At 43.9% G+C, this 20,050-nt stretch overlaps 1 protein-coding gene across 2 annotated transcripts in view; it reads left to right on the top strand.

The window, feature by feature from the left end:
- SPTLC3 (serine palmitoyltransferase long chain base subunit 3) overlaps positions 1–20,050 on the top strand; it is a 118,394-nt gene that overhangs the window by 65,566 nt on the left and 32,778 nt on the right. For both annotated transcript variants that reach the window (XM_075925655.1, XM_075925654.1), the window contains exon 7: positions 12,115–12,220. In XM_075925655.1, the coding sequence (XP_075781770.1) occupies positions 12,115–12,220 (106 nt within the window). The remainder of the gene's footprint in view (positions 1–12,114; positions 12,221–20,050) is intronic.

Raw genomic sequence — 20,050 nt, 5'->3', positions numbered from 1 at the left:
AAAATGTTTACAACATCGCCTTTTACTTAATGCTGCTGTGGCATTTGCAGTGCTCCCTCTACCTGCAAACTACTAGTATAAAGAGTATAGCATAGTCACTGCATAATGTTTACCTAAATTCTGTTCTGTATTGTGTCATGTACCGTGTAGGCAATAAAACAGTGGTGGTTGTTCACCTGGGCTAGCCCCTAGTGGGCTGCAGCTACTATATTTATCTGCACCTCTTCAGGAATGGGTGATCGCAGCTCCCATTGACCAGGAACAGCAATCTGCAGACAATGGGAGCTGTGATTCCCCCATACCTGTGGAGGCACAGGTAAATATGGCAGTGGGGGGGCATCGAGGGCTATCCCTGGCGGACCGGATCTAGCTTGTGGGCCAGTATTTGCCCACTCCTGGTGTAAACAGTTACTACTTTATCCCAACCCAAAGGAGCCAGGACGCCCAGTGGGGCAGAAGGATTAGAGGGTGGCTTGGCAGAAGGGGGGCCAAAAATGACCTCCCCTGATCTGGCAAAATCCCTCATCCGGGACCCGTCAGGTCCCAAAAGTGCCAGACCAGGGAGGTCCAATCTGTAGTTGTCTTGCAGCACAAAGCAAAAGTATGGTTTGCTTTGTAAACGGAACTTAAGTGATTTTTTTAAAAACAGTATGTCCAGGGATTTGGCATCAATTTAAAAATATGTGCTGTCGAATTTGCAAAATCAATTGAGTCAGAGAACAGTAGCATTGTAGCAGCTACTCCCGCATCGTTACATTCATAATATGTATACAGAGAATGCCTTGCCCAAAAAAATCATGCTATATTATTCTACACTAAGAATTTACATAAGTTTAGTTGCGTCTCTCAGGAGTGTAAAAAATCCACACTGCGTAGACAGTGGTAAATAATATTTTTAGCATAGACAAGCTTTTAGTTATATAAATGGTTCTTCATTTAGCTGCCTCAGAAACTTAGTCTTCTGCAGGTATTTGAACCTATTGTCCCAGTTTGACTAGCTGTATCAGCTCCAAAACTGCAATGCAGTTAAGCCTGTGCATGGCTTTAAGTATATGGAAAGTACAATTGACTTTAATAAGACTACTCATTTATTTACAGTTATGCACAGGCTTAAGGGCTTTGCTGGGACAGAGCCTTGATGTTTGAACTGCTAAGGTAATTGGCCACATGCAAGCTAAATGTTAGACCTTTTGCTTTCATTCGCACATTTGGTGGAAATAGGCCAACCCGTCCAAGTCACATTGCTGGCTGTAGGGGGGAAGCTTCTCTGTGCTGTATCAGCTCTGTGCATAAATAGAAAACTCTGCATCCCATATAGCCTGTTCAGAGCCTCTAATGAACATTAACCTGACTAAAATTGTAAAGTGCTTTTGTCTTTGTAAAAAAAAAAAATCACTCTATCACAACCTCACCTGGGGCAGATGTTGCTGCAAAGAATGGGGACTGGTTTCTGTCTTGGCTGATGAAGGGAGCAAACACCCTTCTGAAAGGGGTTTGTGAGTTGCCCTCTGTTGGAGGATGTCAAAATCCCCAGGGCCCACGTCAAAGACCTTCTTCTCCATCCCTGGAAACCATGCTGCAAAGGAGAGAATTGGAGCCAGCTATGAAGCTGCGAGAGCCCTAAAGATAAGGTCCGCCAGGAAGACAAACAGCAACGGGTATCTAGGGCTCTCTAAAAAAGTCACTTATTAAACACGTAAATGGAGTCAAATTATCAGCTAATGTACATTGTCACCATTCCACTGGAGCTGTGCCAGTGTATACCAGCATCGAGTTTCACCCGGTATTATAGCATTGTAAACATAGCATGAAAAGTCAAAGACCTTTGTGCTACATAATACTCAACTAGAGACGAAAACATCCTTTCTATTCCGTTGATTGCCAGCACAAATCGAGACTGGTTGGCAGGCTTGTCAATGACATTTTCAAAGCATGCATCCCTGTCAAAGAGGAAGGTAGTGTTAATGGGTGGGGGAAGTCACTGCTTTTCACTGCCTAGCTCCCTTTTACAGGGAGCGTAAGATCCTGAATTAAACTGTTCAGATCACGTTTACTTTCCCTCTGGCTTCTCTGGTTGCATGTGCAAAGAAGAGTCATTGAACGGAAGAGTAAGGTGTGAAGAGGCTGTTGCTTTTATGGTTTTGTTGCCTGCTGAAAATGGCTATCGATATGTGGGGGAATACTGTCATGAATCCACGGAAAGTTTTCTAGTCCACATACTTCCTGAATTACTATAAGGAAAACATGTGCAAGGTGTGTTCAGTACTCGCCCCATCCATTAAGATTAGCATTGTACACACAGTGCAACAAGCGAGGACATACATCCTTCTCCCCACCCCCAAATAAAATGGTGGGAGGCCTCCAAAAGATCCTGTATCTTGACAAATGCATGTTTCCCCTCTAATTCCACAATTAAAGAAGTAGAAACTGCTTTCAAAATTGAGATGGAGTCATTCTGGGAAAGAGAAATCTAAATACTCCTAGAGTGGAGGGGAAGAGAGACTCCTAGGCTGTGTCTAGACTGCATCCCTTTTCCGTAAAAGGGATGCAAATTAGACACATCGCAATTGCAAATGAAGTGGGGATTTAAATCCCCGCCTGCTTCATTTGCATAAACATGGCTGTCACTTTTTTCCGGCTCGGAGCTTTGCCGGAAAAAAGCGCCAGACTAGACGGGGATCTTTCAGAAAATAAAGCCTTTTCCGAAAGATCCCTTATTCCTTATTTTAAGAGGAATAAGGGATCTTTCGGAAAAGGCTTTTTTTCCCGAAAGATCCCCGTCTAGACTGGAGCTTTTTTCCGGCAAAGCGCCAAGCCGGAAAAAAGTGGCAGCCATGTTTATGCAAATGAAGCGGGGGGGGATTTAAATCCCCGCTTCATTTGCAATTGCGCTGTGTCTAATTTGCATCCCTTTTACGGAAAAGGGATGCAGTCTAGACACAGCCCCAATGTAACTGGATTTAAATGCTTTACAGGACACAAGTGGACAACTTGCAAACTTTTGGCTAATTCTAACTTCTGCTTCAATATTATATTACATTTTATTTAATATTCAATATTATATTACATTTTCATTTACAGATTTATTGACTGATATATGCACATAGTATCATAGAGCTGGAAGAGACCTCAGGAGGTCATCAAGTCCAGACCCCTGCTCAAGGCAGGACCAATCCCAACTAAACCAACCCAGACAGGGCTTTGTCAAGCAGAGACTTAAAAACCTCTAGGGATGGAGATTCCACCACCTCCCTAGGTAAAAACTTGTGTCTATCCTAGGCAATTGGGAAATTTCCTCTGGTCCCTCTGCCTCACAGGAAGTTCAAGTAATATATTGTTAAAAACACCAGAAACTGTTGGATGGAGTCTTGTCTTTATCTGGGTTCTTACCAGATCTTCTAGCCCACCAGTAGTAGCCCCCTACGTAGCAGCAATAAGGCAATGAAAAGTTAAGAGGGACGTGATTCTATTACAGTGGATAATAAGAACATCCAAAGTTATAATAGTTGATAATAACAGAAGTTTTGGAAGGGATATTAAACTTGATGCTTCTGGGTATAAGCCAGTCTCATAACTGTTAGAGATCAGGATGACTGTGTCATGTCACGGCATGTTACTCCCATATCAACCTATTGTGTGTTTCTTGAACCTTCTTTGGAGCATCTGGTACTGTCCACTGTAAGAGAGACAGGATACTGGGCTAAGCGGACCATGGATCTGGTCCAGTTTGGTAATTCCAATTAACTTATGACACATGCAAACATTGTCACAGAGAGAGGATTGTGGTGATGATCTCATGTATCTTCTTTCTGCTATGCTGTGTCTGCAGTCACCCGCTTGAAAAATCCATATGTGACTTGCCAAGTGTGAGCGGGAAGTGTTCGTGGGTGAGCACCTTTAAACTTTCACAGAATCCATGATTTTATGGGGGTGGTTGCTAGCCCTAAAAGGTTGTAAGCAGTATTCCCTGTAAACTGCAGCCACTCAGGAGAAAATCCAATGCTACCCAGCTGATTAGCAAGGTGCCCACACCTAGGTTTTGTGTTTCTATTAGTGGTGCACATTGGTACATGCCTTGGTGCACATAAAAAAATTATCCCGCACACTGATGGAAAAAAATCTGCACATGTATGGAAAAGATTAGAGAGAATATTAGTTGCAAATGAACATTCCAAGTTCCAATCAAAGGTAAGTAATGCAGTGCTGACTGCAGATAGTCATCAAGGACTTTGCAACTTAAAGCAGTCCCAGAGTTCGCAGCTTTCGGCAGAGTGAAAACTGCTATTCAGAACCTACAAGCAGTAGTTAAATTGACACACATCTGGCAGCTAGTTTTCTCCTTGATTCTGCTTTGGGGAGCTACAAGCAGAAGCAAAGATAGGCACTAGACTTATTGATTCATGAATAGTCTGGAACAGGACAGTATAGGCAGAAGAGACACTCCTTCGAAGCCGGCAAGGTGAAGAAAGCTGCAGAAAATGTACAACTTCTCCACAGGCGAACATGAGAAATGAGATACTATTTCTCCTTGCAGGAGCCAGATATAGTCTGGGGAGATTTTGTATTTATCACACACCTATTAGTTAGAGCCTGGTCCAAAAAAATAGAGCACCTCCTTTTCTCAAAAGCTTCTGGAGACTGTTGGCTAGTAGGTGACTGGTAAAATTTCCAAGCTTTATGTGTACAGATGTGCGTGGGATAGAGGAAAGCAGAAGGAAGAGAGAGAGAGAGGAAAATTTCAAGAGAATAAATTTGAAGGTCACAAAGTGTGCATAAGGCAGAGAGGGAGAACTTGGAGGGAAGGAAAATAGGAGAAATTATTGTGGAGGAGGTAGAGAACACAAAGCAAAACTGCCTCTGTCTTTGTGGTTGGAAGGCGTTGGGGTTATTTATAAAATGTACCTGGATTTGACTGACATTGAATTCCAAGTTTCAGCCCAGCTAGATAGGAACTGACAATATTTTAACCCTGAAAAGTCTCCAACATGGCTATGTGTAAAGCTGCAATAAAAGTATTTAGTTTAATTCCCCCTTATCTTTTCTGGACTATCACCATGTGTAGACAAGCCAGAAGGCTCATCCAATCACCTCCTCAAAGCTTGGGGACTGCTTGTTAACTGCTGCTGGGGGGATTCTCGCAAACTGTACTCAGATAAGAGAAAACGGTTATTTGCCACGGTAACTGTGGGTTCTGATTGCCTGCACGGACCCACCTGACTCACCTCCTCCTTTCCCCACCATCTCACATTCTAACCCTCGGTTAGCCTTAACAGCAGGAACCAAATGGCAGTTGGGACTGTATCATTTTATACAGCCATAGGTGAGGATATGGGGGGAAATGTGCCCCCAAAGGGCCCTGGCGCTCTCTAGAAAGTTCCAGTCTCATGCACCCAAAGACCTACCAACTTTAGCATGGATCGAGGTGGGGAACTACAGTCAGTGTGGCAACTGTTCTGGTTTTGAAGGTGGCAATATCAGACTTCTCCCCCTTCTGGATCACCGTGTCATAAAGAGATGCAGTAGAAGGAGGGAAAGGGGGAAATTAAGTTCATTTTCACACTTAACACCTTGAGGGGCTAAAGACTTGCAGGTGTAAGAAGATTAAACCACAAATTCCTTTAGTTCTCTAATGCAGGGCCAACTTACCCATTAGGCACAGTAGGCACAGTGCTTAGGGCCCATGATACTTTTAGGGGCCCACGAAAATGTTTTAATTTCTTTGAAAAGCAGAAGAAAAAAAATGAACTTTTAGGGTCAAAGAAAATGTTTTAATTTTTTTCTCACATCAGAAAAAAATGAAACTTTTAGGGCCCACGAAAATCTATTAAATTTTGCCTAAAACAGAAAAAAATAAAATGTTGAAGTATTTAAAGTTATATCAAAACTAATCATTAATATTGATATTATTATGGTGGGAGGGGCCCACAAAGGCAAAAGTGCTTAGGGCCCACGAAAGTCATCATGTGGCCCTGCTCTAATGCAATAAATAAACATTCTAAAATACAGGGCAATTAATAATACACCCCGCTCCCTGCCACACTGTTTCCCATGCTATGAAATAGTCTTACAGCCTCCCTGCCAGGGGTGGGATACATAGATTAAACCCTGGTTCTGCAAGCAATTACACTAGCACTTCAGCAGGATTTCTTATGTGTGTAAAGGGGAGTGAATGCCACCCAGATGTGAATGTTGGGAGGATTAAGGCTTTAGAAAGAGTCTCCCCTAACTCTGCGATCGACCTCTTCCCTAGTTTTAGCAGAGGAGCTAACACACCCAAGGGATTGCTAGACATCTTTTCTACCCTCCCCTCCATGTGTAAAGACACCCAGACTTTCCAATCTTAACTCCCCGCTCAGGAAGTTGGGCAAACAGCCTTTTCCCAAGACAGATTCCATCACTAATCTGGTTGAACAGCCAGGGCTCCTAAGCCAAAAGAATCTGTGTACTCTGGGAGAGATCTCCAAAGGCACAAAAAAAGGCATCAAGCAAACCCCGGCAGGTTTACTTTGAGAACTAGGTGTCTATTTCCTTTAGTATCTTAAAACTCTCCCCTTGTTAGAATGAGGCCAAGCAGCCTGTAACATATTCTGTAGTCCCTCTTGATGTCCTTGTTCCTCACAAATGCTAATGGTAGCAGCACAGGGGTGGGCCATAAAACAGTGGCAATTCGCCAGGGTTACCCCAGCAGGCAGCTGGCACTATATTTACCTGTACCTGTGCAGGTACCAGCATTTGCAGCTCCCATTGGCCACAGATTGCCATTCCTGGCCAATGGGAGCTGCAGGAAGTGGTGTCCAAGTGTATGCTGCTTTCCACAGTTCCCATTGGTTGGGAACAGTGATCCGTGACCAATGGGAGGTGCAGGTAAATATAGCAACGGTGCCCCCCCCCCCTCCAGGGGCTAACCCTGGGGAACCGGATCTAGCCTGTGAGCTGGTATTTGTCCAGAACACCAGCCTTGAGAGAGGCTCTGCTTTCCTGCAGCTCAATGTTTTGAATGGTTTGGTTTGAATAGTTATAGGATAAGGCGGATTGAAAGAAGAACTGCCGCTTACTAAATATGGGACCGACTCCTAGTGGGGCTACAAATAAGTGCTCTAAACAGCTGCTCAATTATTCAGTTCCAAAGCACCTGGAGAATTTATTTACTTGACTGCCATCTAGTGGACAACTGTACTGTCCACAGTGCATTACAGGAATTCCTCATTTAACACTATAGCTATCTTTCAGAAAAATGATCGTGTTAAGTGAAAACGTGTTATGCGGGGTCAATTTTCCCATTGAAAATATTGGAAAAAGTGGGAGTTGCATTTCAAGCGGTGATGTCTGTTGGGACTGGGACAGAAGGCTTGGGGAGAAAGAGGACTGTGTTACAGCAGGTAGAGGAGGTGTTTGGCTCTGTGGAAGGAGAAGGGAGGAGGATTGGGTTGGGAGTATGCTCCTGTGACGGGTCTGCTGGGACCCGCACTGTGTCCGGCGAGAAGGAGTCAGCAGGGAATGACACAGCAAGCAACGAACCCTCCACCGCTTTGCAGGGAGGCGAAGGAAGCCCCGCGCAGCCGCCGGCGATGGGCCAGCTGGGGAAACCCAGCCGCCAGCCTGCAAGCAGGGGTGAAGGAGAGGGGGCAAGACGTCCGGTGAGGGGGAGTCAGTGGGGAACGGCGAACCCTCCACCGCTTTGCAGGGAGGCAGGGAAGCCCTGCGCAGCCGTCGGCAACAGGCCGGCTGTGGAAATCCTGTTATTCTCGGGACGGTCGTGTAATTCAAAAAATGTTCCCTTAAAAAAAACCGTGCTATCACGAAAACATGTTAAGCAGGCACGTGTTAAATGAGGAATTACTGTCACAATTTCAGAACTCAGCCGAGAGAGTGAGCAATTACCCCCATGTATTGGCTTTAAGGCAAGCCTCAAGATAATACGGTTTTGCTGTTTTAGAATGCAAGCCAGGGAATATTTTTAAGAATGGGTTAGACAAACACCTGCCAGGGAGGGTCTAGATAAGACTTAATCTTGCTCTGAGTGCAGAGGACTAGGCTAGATGACCTCTCGAGGTCCCTCCCAGTCTTGTGATTCTATGAAAATCTATTCCATCCAGAGAGACTCTGCCATCCATCTTGGTGGAGCAGTGCTGTATTGTGATCATGCTAGAAAGTAGGGAGGGAGGGACTGGTCCTATGGGAGACATGGGAGTGGAATTACCAGTGCCCGGAGCAGAGCAGTGGGCCACAAATCTATGAAGGGAAACAGGCTCATTTCTTCCTTTAATATTTGCAGTAGCAGGTGGGCTCTGTCCAAAGAGAGGCCCTGGTGGGACCAGGTAGTGGTTCAAAGTGGAAGGACAGGAATGGTCCTTAGGAACAGATACTCCGGGCCTTTAAGTCACTGCTGGAGCTCAGGGAAGTACACTCTAGGCAGCTTTAAGGTCTTGGAGGGTAGGGTTGCGTTCTGAGTTGCTCTGAGAACTGGCTGCATCTGGCCTCACCCCTTCTGCCTGGGGCCCCGCCCCTTCCAGTAGCACAGAGCTGGGGCCCCCACACCTTGTCCAGGGGCCCAGCAAAGCTGTTAGCTCCCCTGTCTTTGAGGCTAGAAAAAGAGTAGCATGAATAATCTTCTCTGAGGTCCCTCCAACGCCTTCTCCTCCTGTGTCTTGCTCTGTCTCTCGAGAAACCTTGTGTTATTTATCTACTAACCTCCACAAACAGGGCAGCAAATATAGCCAGTGATAGGCTACATTGAGGGGATGCGCAGAGATCTCTTCCAGTAGCCAAAGAGGCTACTAATGATACAGCTGCATTCAGAATGCAGTTTGGTTTTCTCCCACGTCTCCTGAAGTGCCAAATAAAAAGTTGCTGCTTCTAATAAATATCTCATGCCTTATACATTGACAAACCACGCTCAGCTCGGTACCTTACAGAAGAGTTCATGATGAAGCTCCTATGTATTGCTAAGGTAGGGGTAGGTAGTAAGTGGCCTGTGGGCTAGATGCAGTTCACCAGGGTTAGCGCCTGGTGGGCCGCTGGTGCTTTTTTTTAACCTCTGTGTCAGCAGGTACTGCTGCTCATAGCTTCTATTGACCAATGCTCACCATTCCCAGCCAGTGGGAGCTGTGGGAAGAGATGCAGACCAGGACACCACTTCCCACTGCTTCCATTGGCAGGAAATGGCAATCCATAGCCAACAGGAACTACAAACAGCTATACCCATGGATGTGTGGGTAAATAAAGTCTCAGCGGCCCACTAGGGGCTAACCCTAGTAAACCGCAGCTGACCCATGGGCCATTTATTGCCCTTATTGCTAAGGGCTCCAGAGGGACATGTTTAATGATGCTGGATAATACCTTACACTATTAAGTCAATAGGACTACTTGTGGAACAAGTTACTACTGAGTAGTCACAGTCTAACCCTGTGTATGGACAAAAGTGCACAAACGTAGTGGTATTAATATCGCCTGAGGTGAGTCTTCACAAAGTAAAAGGGTTGTATTTTCTTAGAAATAGAAAGAGGAACATTGGATGCCATAATGCTAAAAGAATTGCTGCATTCAAGATGTATGGCTGAAAGTGTGGAGTTAGTTAATATAAAACATGCTGGCAGTCTTTGTAAGGTGTCATTGTCTCCTCTCAGCCAGGCACCTTCATGCAAACAAAGAGGCACAGGCTGAATGATTATCAAATCACTTTAATGGAAAGTGCAAGGCCCTCATGGTCTATTGCCTCCGTTAATGCTCACTCAGATCGAACACTGAAATTCAGATCAGATCCCCGTTCACAATTCGAAATTGAATCTCCCACCCAAACTTAGAGCTAATCTGATCCGGAAATATGGGCCCTCTTGTAACTGCAGTAGAGTGGTAGAGGAAAGGGTTCCACCATCCTTCATGTTGTCTCTACCACCTTCATGTTGTCTCTACCACCAATTCGATCCTAGTTCTGGCCGCAGTCTGGAAATTTACTGCCCATCCCCGCCTGTCATACAGGGTGCTATCTTGAGACATTTTGGAATGTGTTCTTCCAGATTCCTTCAAGCTGCAGGAAGTAATCAACTTCAAAGAGGCTTCAACCAAACCCAAATACTGGTCAGTTTTCAGTCAGCTATCTATTAGGAGCCAAATGTTAGTACTGACCTAATCTTTGTAAAAAAAATTTCTTTTTCTTTTGTGCGTGGGCATCTGTCATTCCTCTTTTAAAAAACATATCTGATTGGCATTGTATTGTCCATAACCAGCAGCAAGGTTTCTAACACGACGACAGGTTTCTTTCAAAGGAAAGCCACATTGATGCCAAACGTTGTCTTTTTGGCTAAGAAGCAGAGAGTCTCTTCAGTGCTCTTGTACCAATTTACACATTCTCTCTCTCTCTCTCTCTCTCTCTCATTTATCTTTTTCCACTCCCCGTCTTTCCTGTAAAGAACAAGATTCCTCTTCTTGCTATGCTTAATGCATCAAGATCCAAACATCTGCTGGTATTACGCATGGATCCAACCCAAAACTACTTGACTGAAGCCAGCTTAACAAGTCTCAATTCTACTAAATTAATTTCAAATGAAATAAACAATGTTCTAAGGCATTTGCCTGTTTTGATCATAAAGATCTTCTCAGCTATTCTGTTTCTTTAGCAATTAAATGTCTGTTTTTAGTGACTGTTTTAAATGTGGCAGATATACGAGCACAATCTTACTTTTACTCAAACTTATTTATCATCACAATCTTTTAGGTTGAATTATTGTATATAATGCTCTTAACTTTTTTTTTTGTTACAAGTATTTGCCATTGTGATGACTTTTATGTCTTAAAATTATGTAATTAATTCGACTCCTTGCATTTGGAGCCTAAGGCTATATCTACACTAACACTTATGACAGCAAAATTTAAGTTACACAGGGATGTGAATATTTAACTCTCTCCCTCTCTCCCCCCCCCCCCCCCCCCCCATGACATAAATGACGCTGGCATAAGTGCTAATGTGCACAGTGCTGTGTTGGCTGGAAAACTACTGCCGACATAGCTTCTGCTATTTATTCATGTGGGTGTTTTTTATGCCAACAAAGAGATTTCTTCCATTGGCATAGGGCATTTTCACCATATACCCTTAATGAAAGGGGAAGGTGGTGGTGGAGGGAAGCAAAATACATACAAACTATAATCTGTTTGTCTACCTAATTTCTTCTTTTGTCACATAGTTGTAATAAACATTAAAATGTTGGGCTAGATCCCCAGTTTGTGTCACTGAGGGTACATCTACACAACAGGGCTAAAGTCGAATTAAGCTACACAACTACAGCAACGTCAATTGCATAGCTGAAGTTGAACTATTTCAGCTTTTAGTGCTGTGTGCACAGCAGGAAGTCGAAGGAAGAGCACTCTTCCTTTGACTTCCTTAGTCCTTATGAAATGAGGGTTACAGGAGTCGGAGTAAGTAGTCCTCCAGCTCATCATTATTTTGAAATAAAGGCTTGTCGTGTAGATGCGCACTATGTCTGAAATAACACTGCTGTGTGGACCTAACCTTGGTGTCCTCCACAGAAGTCAAGGAAGTTAAGACTATTTATGCTAATTAAGGATCTGGCTCATAGATTTTATTATAACAAGCTTGCACGTGGAGGGGGCATTTTTCAAATTCCCAAGAGATGTAGGAGCACCAGTGCCCTAGACTGTCAGTGGGACTAATGCTTTAAATCCCTTAGACTCGTTGGAAAATCTTCCCCTAGAAAACTCACTATACAAAAGCTTCAGGATGCTGTGAATTTCTTCAATCCAAATAAAGAGTTACAGACAACTGTCATCAGGAGATAACAAGTGTTCCAGGTTTACTTTTTTTTTAAAAAAAGAAGCTGAGCGTTTTTAATAGTTAAAGGTAAAGTTTTCCCCAGTTAAGGTGCACAGTTGCAGAAAGCTCTTCTGGTTGCATTGTCACAAGATTAAATTCAGGCAAAGTAAGTCAATTATTATACTTGTAGCATTCATACAACAAATGTTTGTGTTCAGGAGACGTTTCCCTTAGCTGTCAATTTTGTATAAAAAATAGTGTCCAGGAAAAAAAATATTAAAGCTTCTTTTTAAAGCCCCTGATCTTAATACTTTGTTTTCTTCCTTTTTTATTATTTTTAAATAAAGACATGCAGAGTCTAGAGAAATTACTGAGGGATGCAATAGCATGTGGGCAGCCTCGAAGTCACAGAGCATGGAAAAAAATTCTCATCCTAGTAGAGGGCATTTACAGGTAAGCAGGCATTTACAAATGTGTGAGTACTTTGTATTATAAGGGCATTTAATAGGCATAACACAGAATCGCCTGAGTAATCCAATATATGCTTTTAATTGCTTCACAGCTCAAGTAGAATCTTCCATGGTCTTATTAAAAATGGTTGGTCTGTAATATTAACAGTAATGAGGTAGTAAAGTGTTTTAAATCCTCAAGGTCAATCTGAGCTCTAGTGTAAATAGAAACTATTCCAGTATGATCCTTGTGTGTAATTTTGAATATTGGTTTGCAAAGCACTTTTCTTTGAGGTGGGACATGCGCTATAAATGGAAAAGATCTTCAGCTGGTGTAATTGTAACTTCACTTAGGACAGTGGAGCTGTGACTGTTTCCAGCAGCTGAGAATCTGCTCTCAGGGGATTATACAGGACAGCTTTCTGGAACTGTGTACTCTGCGTGGATAAATTGAATAAAGTACAAGTACTGCTACTGTATGCACTGTGCATGCCCATTTTATACCCCAATAGTAGAGTATAAACATTTAGGATCAAATTCAGCCTTAGTGAAACTAACACATCTCCAGTCATCTCGTAATTGTTGCACATTGTGGGTACAAAATTGGGATGTAAAGAATTATACAGTAGTGGTATCCATACTCCAGTATAAGAGGGCAATGTATAATAGAGGCAGCTTTGGGAATTTGTCTAGTCTGATGCATAGTAACAATCCCTTGCGACTGTATAGCAGTGTATATTCTATAGCGTCCTTTTGGCCCAAAGGATGCCAAGTTATGTACAATCCAATATTGAAAGCTGCACACGAGGATCACATTGTCCATCACTGAAATACGGGCACATTGGGTGGCAGCAGTTTATATCATTTGAATAATTAATGCTAGTCATCCTGAGCATGATTCTTTTAATCAGGGTAAAAGATAGGGCACAGTTTTTTGACCAAAAACTTTTCACCGAAAAATGCAGATGCGGGAGGGGGAGGGTTTGAGTCATTTTTGGCAAATTGTTTAAGAGGTAAAAAGAAAACATTTAAAATATTAAAATGGTTATTATGCCATTTCTGAAATGAGAAGTTTTGATTTTTCCAGCTACGTTTACAAGGGACTTACATTTGCTTTTATTTTGGGTGGGAAAAATTAGAAAAAGAGTTAGAATGCCAAAACACTATAGAACTAATTTTTTTCTTTACTTTTCCATTTGCCAGAACTTCTGAAAAAATTCAGTTTCAAGTTGACCCAAAATGATTTTTGTTGTCATAAGCAAACAAAACAAAACTAAAACCAAAACAAACTAAAACTAAGCACAACTGGTCCACAGCTTGCCCAGTTCTAATAATGGTGCCTTTTTTTTATGTCGTCATAATTTCATAGTCATCAGCACTTTCCTTTTGCATAACGTGCACCAGCTGCCACAGAGAACAAGTCAGCCCTCATCTAAACACCAGTCACACAGGACTAGAACAGTTTACTAGCAGACCAGCTGATCCAAAGCAGGCTGAATATCTCCCTTTCGCCAGAATAAACAGCACAAAGCTGCAAATAAACATAGCTCAGCACATGATTCTGCGTGATCAAAGTCCTTACAAGAAAGTTAAGTTTTAAGGACTTTGATCACACAGAAATTAAGTGGACCACCAACATTTTAATGACAAATTCTCCTGCCAGTCACATGGTCTAAAGAAAACCCTGCAGCGGCTGCACTTTGTTCAGTTTTTAAATCCCTTGCCTTGGATGTGTATCAGCAAGGGTAAAGATAGATTTGTGACATGGATGCATTGGTTACAGTGAGCAGTTGCATAGACCCACAGTGTCAGTTTGCTCTGGCATTTGTCACTTCATCAATCTCCAGTTTTATAGGACACTGAGCATTAGTTTTCCTTAGATCTCCAGCTAATACTCAAAGAGGATTTTCTTTTTGAAGAAAGCAGAAGAGCCACGTGTCTTTCTCTTGTTTTGCAAAATAACAGCATGTAAAACTTCAGAGAGTTTGATTCAAAGGCTCCAATGATTTTTTGCAGGGGTGGATTTTCAAAGGCACCTATAAGAGTTAGACACCCAACAGCCATTGACTTTCAGTGGGATTTGAGCACTTACCTGCCTTAGTCTCCATTAAAAATCCCAACCACAGTGTGCCACCTGCTAGGTGATTGTCAACGTCAGCGTAGGAGGTCCCAGTATCTGGGATTTCTTATACAGGCAGTCCCCGGGTTACGTACAAGATAGGGACTGTAGGTTTGTTCTTAAGTTGAATCTGTATGTAAGTCGGAACTGGCGTCCAGATTCAGCCGCTGCTGAAACTGACCGCCAGTTCTGACTTACATACAGATTCAACTTAAGAACCCCAAACTTCCCCAAGTCAGCTGCTGCTGAAACTGATCAGCGGCTGATTCCAGGAAGCCTGGGGCAGAGCAACTCTGCCTCGGGCTTCCTGTACTCAGCGCTGGTCAGTTTCAGCAGCGGTTGACTTGGGGACGCCTGGGGCAGAACAGCTGGGGTGCTGCTGGGTTACTCCAGTAGCATCGCTCCTCGGCGCTACTGGACCAACCCAGCAGCACCCCAGCTGCTCTGCCCCAGGCATCCTGATTCAGCCACTGCTGAAACTGACCAGCAGCGGCTGAATCAGGACCTGGGGCAGAGCAGCTGGGGTGCTGCCGGGTTGGTCCAGTAGTGCCCAGAGCAGCGCTGCAGGACCAATCGGCAGCGCCCCAGCTGCTCTGCCCCAGGGTCCAAAACGAAAGCTTGGTCTGCTGTGGGGGGGCACACTAGCTGCGCCCCCCCCCAGCAGACCAGGGACACGGGGAGCAGAGCCGCAGCGGCAGCGGGGTGCCGCGCCTCTGAGGCTTTGCTCTGGCAAAGTCTCAGAGGTGCGGGACCCCGCCGCGGCTGCGGCTTCAGTCCCGGTGCCTGTGGTCTGCTGGGGACCATCCCCAGCAGACCACAGGCACCGGGACTGAAGCCGCAGCCGCGGCGGATTCCCGCGCTTCTGAGGCTTTGCTCTGGCAAAGCCTCAGAAGCGCAGGAACCCGCCCGGTGCCCCTGGTCTGCTGGAGAGGGTCTCCAGCAGACCAGGGGCACCGGAGCAGCTTACGAACGGGACTTTCTCGCCCCGGAGCTCGCAGGTAGCAATCCGCCACCTCGACCTCCGGGGCGAGAAAGCCCCGTTCGTAAGTGCGGATCCGACATAAGTCAGATCCGCGTAAGTCGGGGACTGCCTGTAGTGTTTTGTTTTGTTTAAGCTGGGGACCATTTTATTTCCGTTAGTAGCCTTTGTGTCTGTGCAAGCAAAATGCTTAGACACAAAGGCCAGGTCTACACTATGCAATAAATTCAATTTAAGATAAGCAACAGCAGCTACGAGAATTGTGTAGCTGGAGTCAACTACCTTAAATGGAATTTCTCTGGTGTACCTTGCTGTGGGAGGTCAACGGGAGAAACTCCCCCATCAACTTCCCTTACTCCTCGCAACCCCATGGAGTACCGGGGTCGACAGGGACGCCACCAGAGCTTGATTTAACAGGTCCTTACTAGACCTGCTAAATCAAACCCCAAAAGATCGATCTCTGGAGCTTCAATCTTCTCATAATTATAGACAAGTTCTTATAGCACCTCATCAGAGACCACTCCAAATATTAGTTAGTTTTAAAATCTTTATTATATACCTGCAAGGTAGGCAAATAAGATATCGAAGCTCATGCTAGTTCATGTAGTTCTGTACTGGGTTAAGAAGGAAGCCCTACTGCATTGCCACCACAATGTGGCTAGATGCAATATTGGAAGAGTGCTGACCTGTCCATAAAGCACAGGTTCTTCTCAAGTGATGGTCCCTATGTACATTATACACATGTGTACAATGTGCCTGCGTCTGGAGATTTTTAATAGGCTGGGTCCATTGGTCTGCACATGCAGAGGAATTGTCCTCGTGCTCCGAACTGAAGGTATAAAGGACAGGGCAAACCAACATCTCTTGAGTTTCTTCTTGCTGCCTCATCGCCTAAGCAACAAGTGTTTGCTTCAATTTTTCTATTTTAATATCTGTAACAGCAATTTTAATAATTGTTTTGGTTTAGACTTAATAGTCTAGTGTTGTTTTATAATTAGGAGCTTAGTTCTGCATGCCCCAAGAAGCTTTTCCCTGTACAGAGGGATTATACCAAGAGTCCCATGGTACAAGAACTCTGTCTCCTGCCCGTGTTCCTTCTCCATCAGCAAAAAACACCAGAACTGTCTTTATTGCCTCACCAAAGGCATTATCACCCCTCCAAACTAGTGAAAGACTAGGCCATGAGGACTCATTTGTATCCAGTCTGGGGAGACCCCCGCAGACTGCGAGCAACACCTATCCAAGCATGAACTCTGGAGCAGGAGCTAACACTATTAAGCATAAGGAAACCCTGTCATGAGAGTTAGGGACATGGCCATGGGCATAAGGACAGATCCCATTCAGAAAAAGGATCTTAGATTCTCTACCTATCTTGGTCCAAGTCGTGTGAGTCCTCACCTAAACCTGCCATTCAAGAAGGCAGAGCACAAAGGAAGAAGGCTCTGACTTTGCACTTGGATGCCAGTCAGTGGTTCCAAACACTCCATTGCATGCCCCAATTCGGACAGACCTCTCCTCAGGAGCTCCCCAAATGCTAAACAGAACCAAAATCTTTACCTGACAGGAGAATGTTCCTAGTCACTGCCTTCTCTGGTGTCCGGCCCAGTCTTCCATAGAGACATCCCTGTGCCCAAAAACATCACTTTGAGGAGAACAGGACCCCTTCCTAGTGAGTCCACAAGTTGGAGCATCCTATGATCAGTACAGATGGCACTGCCAGTAGAGCAGGAATCTATATTTTGTCATGAAAATCTAAGACTCCAGATGAGTCTCCCCTTGCTCCACTATCGCCAAAGAAAATAATCCCAGACATAATCCACAGGAGGTATTGGAGCCATTTTGTTCCTTCAGGATATGGCCACTCAGAGAACCAACAGTCTCCTATGTCTTGAGCTTTCCCTTCATTTGATCCTTCTTACTGGCCTAATGGGGCCCTATGGGATCCGTATAACAGACTTAAGGGGTCTGTGGAAGAATCACATCAACCCTCCTTTCCCAGCCAGTAACAACCAGCTCCATGTGAGTCTGTGGAGGAAGAATCTGAGCTGGATCCACTGGTTATACCAGTTCAGATGGGTGTGTCGTTCTTTTCACCTGAGGAGGCAGTGGCTCCAACATCCCCTGCCTGGCCCGATGAACAAAAGCTGTTACAGAGGGTAGCTGACGAGCTCCAGTTACCTGTTAAGTAGGTTCAAGAGACCCCCCCACATGGTCTATTGAGCGTCGTCCAGCCCTCTGGATGGGTCCCCCAAGAAAGGCCAATCAATCAGGTCATTCTGAACCCTGCCAGATCCCTTCCTTCAAGAGGGTAGATACATTGTATGTTCTGCCATCTAAAGGGGCAGAGTTTTTATTCATTCATCTAGCACCCAAATCTTTCATGGCATAAGTGGCTACAGAAAGGTCCAGGACACAGAACCCTATGACTACCCCAATTGTCAAGGACACCTAATGCTTGCACCTTTTGGTGAGGAAAATATTTGCATTGTCTAGTCTCCAATTCAGATTTGTTAACAACTAGGTGCTGTTAACAAAATATGATTTCTTGAATTATTCAAAATTTCTAATCTTAAAGGGCAAATTTCCTTGGGAAGACAGGGCCCGATTCCAAGATCTCATTGATGATGGCCAAGACATCATTCCATGCAAGAGACACTGCCTTTCTCGATCCATTGCCACAGTAATAGTCATGGGGTATGAATCCTGGCTGCAATGTTTGAGGTTCTCCAGGGGAGACCACAAAACCATTAAGGATCTTAGTCTAACCTCTTCAATTAAAACACCATTTCTACACTCTCTTAAGTACTCCAGGACAAAACCCTCCACTCACTTACCATTTACACTCCAGCCTTGAAGAGGAAACATCAGAAGCAAACCTACCAGACCAGACCTACATCCCAAGTATTCTAACAACAGTGCGCTTATGAACCCTCACACGCAAGGCAGTATGCAAAGACCCAGTTACGCAGCTTCTTCTGCCTCCACAACAGCTGCTCAGCCTCCCACACCATCCAAGGGGTTCTTTGGATGGTAGGTGGAAGGAATGCATGCCAATGTTGATGCCATTCCTTATTGTCCTCCAAAAAGCCATTAGCTGCCTTACCCACTTACTCACAATGGAGGATGATGATAATAGACAAGTCGGTGCTAGATATCAAGTGGCATCATTACACATAGGGACCATTACTCAAAGAAAAAACAGAAGTTTCTTACCTGTAACTGGAGGTTGTTTGAGAGATATGGTCCCTATCTCTCTTTCTCCCTCTGCCTTCCGTTTTCTCTGCTGCAGATCTTGAACAGATTAATGGTAATATAGCAATTGGATAGGTATTGGCCTCCACAGCCCTTTGTGGCATCAATTTAGAGCGTGAGGAGAACAATTTTGCTTGTGCTGACCAACACATACCGCTTACTTAAAAACCTTCGGATTCACACTTGTGTGCATGTGTACCCACACATGGAATACAGAAAGAGATCACACATCTCAAAGAACCTACAGTAACAGGTAAATAACCTGCATCTGTTCAGCATTGCTAGGCACAGCATAGAAGAGCAAAACCAATCCAATATTTTGGTAATAACATTTTAAACATAAAAGGAATAGTGAGAAAAGGCATACTGGAATTCCTTCATTTTATATGTACTAGAGCAACTGTTTTCTCTCCTCCTGATCTCTTCCTTTCTTGGACGCTGATTTTGAAGTATCAGTAAGATTTTCCACTACCTGGGTTAGCTAGAGTTAGTTCTTTTTAGTTTTGACATTTGGTAAAAACTATTGTATAGAATTAAAAAATTTGGCCAGATCTAAAATGCAAGTTAAAGTATCTTGATCTACAAGTTTGAGTGGGCATCTTTTTCCATGGATGGAACTTTCCATTTATTTATTTATTTATGATGGCAATATATGACATTAAGGGAAAAATTCTGCCTTCATTTTCAGTCCTGCAAACTCACTGGTATGTTAAGGGTATGTAAAAAGAGGTATCCTATTCAGCAGCACTGCATGTGAACCTTGATTTACCAAACTGGCAAAAGTTGAAAAGAACTATTGTGAGCCAACATAGTATTGAAAAACCAGACTGGTGTTTCGAAATCATAGCCCGCTGAGTTTGCATGGGGATAAGTGAAGGCAGAATTTGGCCCACAGCTTATAAGGGACCCACGCTGGTTGTCAAATAAAACAGGGAGAAAACATTTCAGTTTTTAAAATTTATTTAACATCCAAGGAAAGAAAGCTCAGGACAGGTAAATGTAACTATTAAAAAAAGCTGGCTTTTAACTTGGACTAGTTTGAGAGTAAATGTATTCCATATTCAGTCCAAGCTGAGAGAGACCACATGGCCATCAATCTCAGTACAAAAGCATGAACAAGTTTTGGCAGAGTCCATGGCAGAAATTAAACTGACTTGCTAAATCATGTCTCTATTATTTAAATTCTAGTCAGTGTTTTCTTTGGCTTCTACTGTCTTCGATTCAGGATCAGTCAATTACTGCATTCTTGCTCAGTTTCTGGTAGATTTGTGCTACCTAGAAACATATTTACATACGAGTCAGATGGGCTAAGGCCCAAGGCAACAATTGAGGGGCAACATACAGTGCTTAAAACCAATGGTTTTTCATCATTTTTTTCATTTTCCCTTTAATTTGATTTAGCCATGTTTCTCTGATTGGTTGGACACATTTTCATGTATACTTGAGGTTTTTTTGCAGTTCAGTGCCAGTACTCTAGGCTGCTT

This window comes from Pelodiscus sinensis, chromosome 3, assembly GCF_049634645.1.
Source record: "Pelodiscus sinensis isolate JC-2024 chromosome 3, ASM4963464v1, whole genome shotgun sequence".
NCBI classification, from domain to species: domain Eukaryota; kingdom Metazoa; phylum Chordata; order Testudines; family Trionychidae; genus Pelodiscus; species Pelodiscus sinensis.
This window is presented reverse-complemented; position numbering and strand designations above follow the sequence as displayed.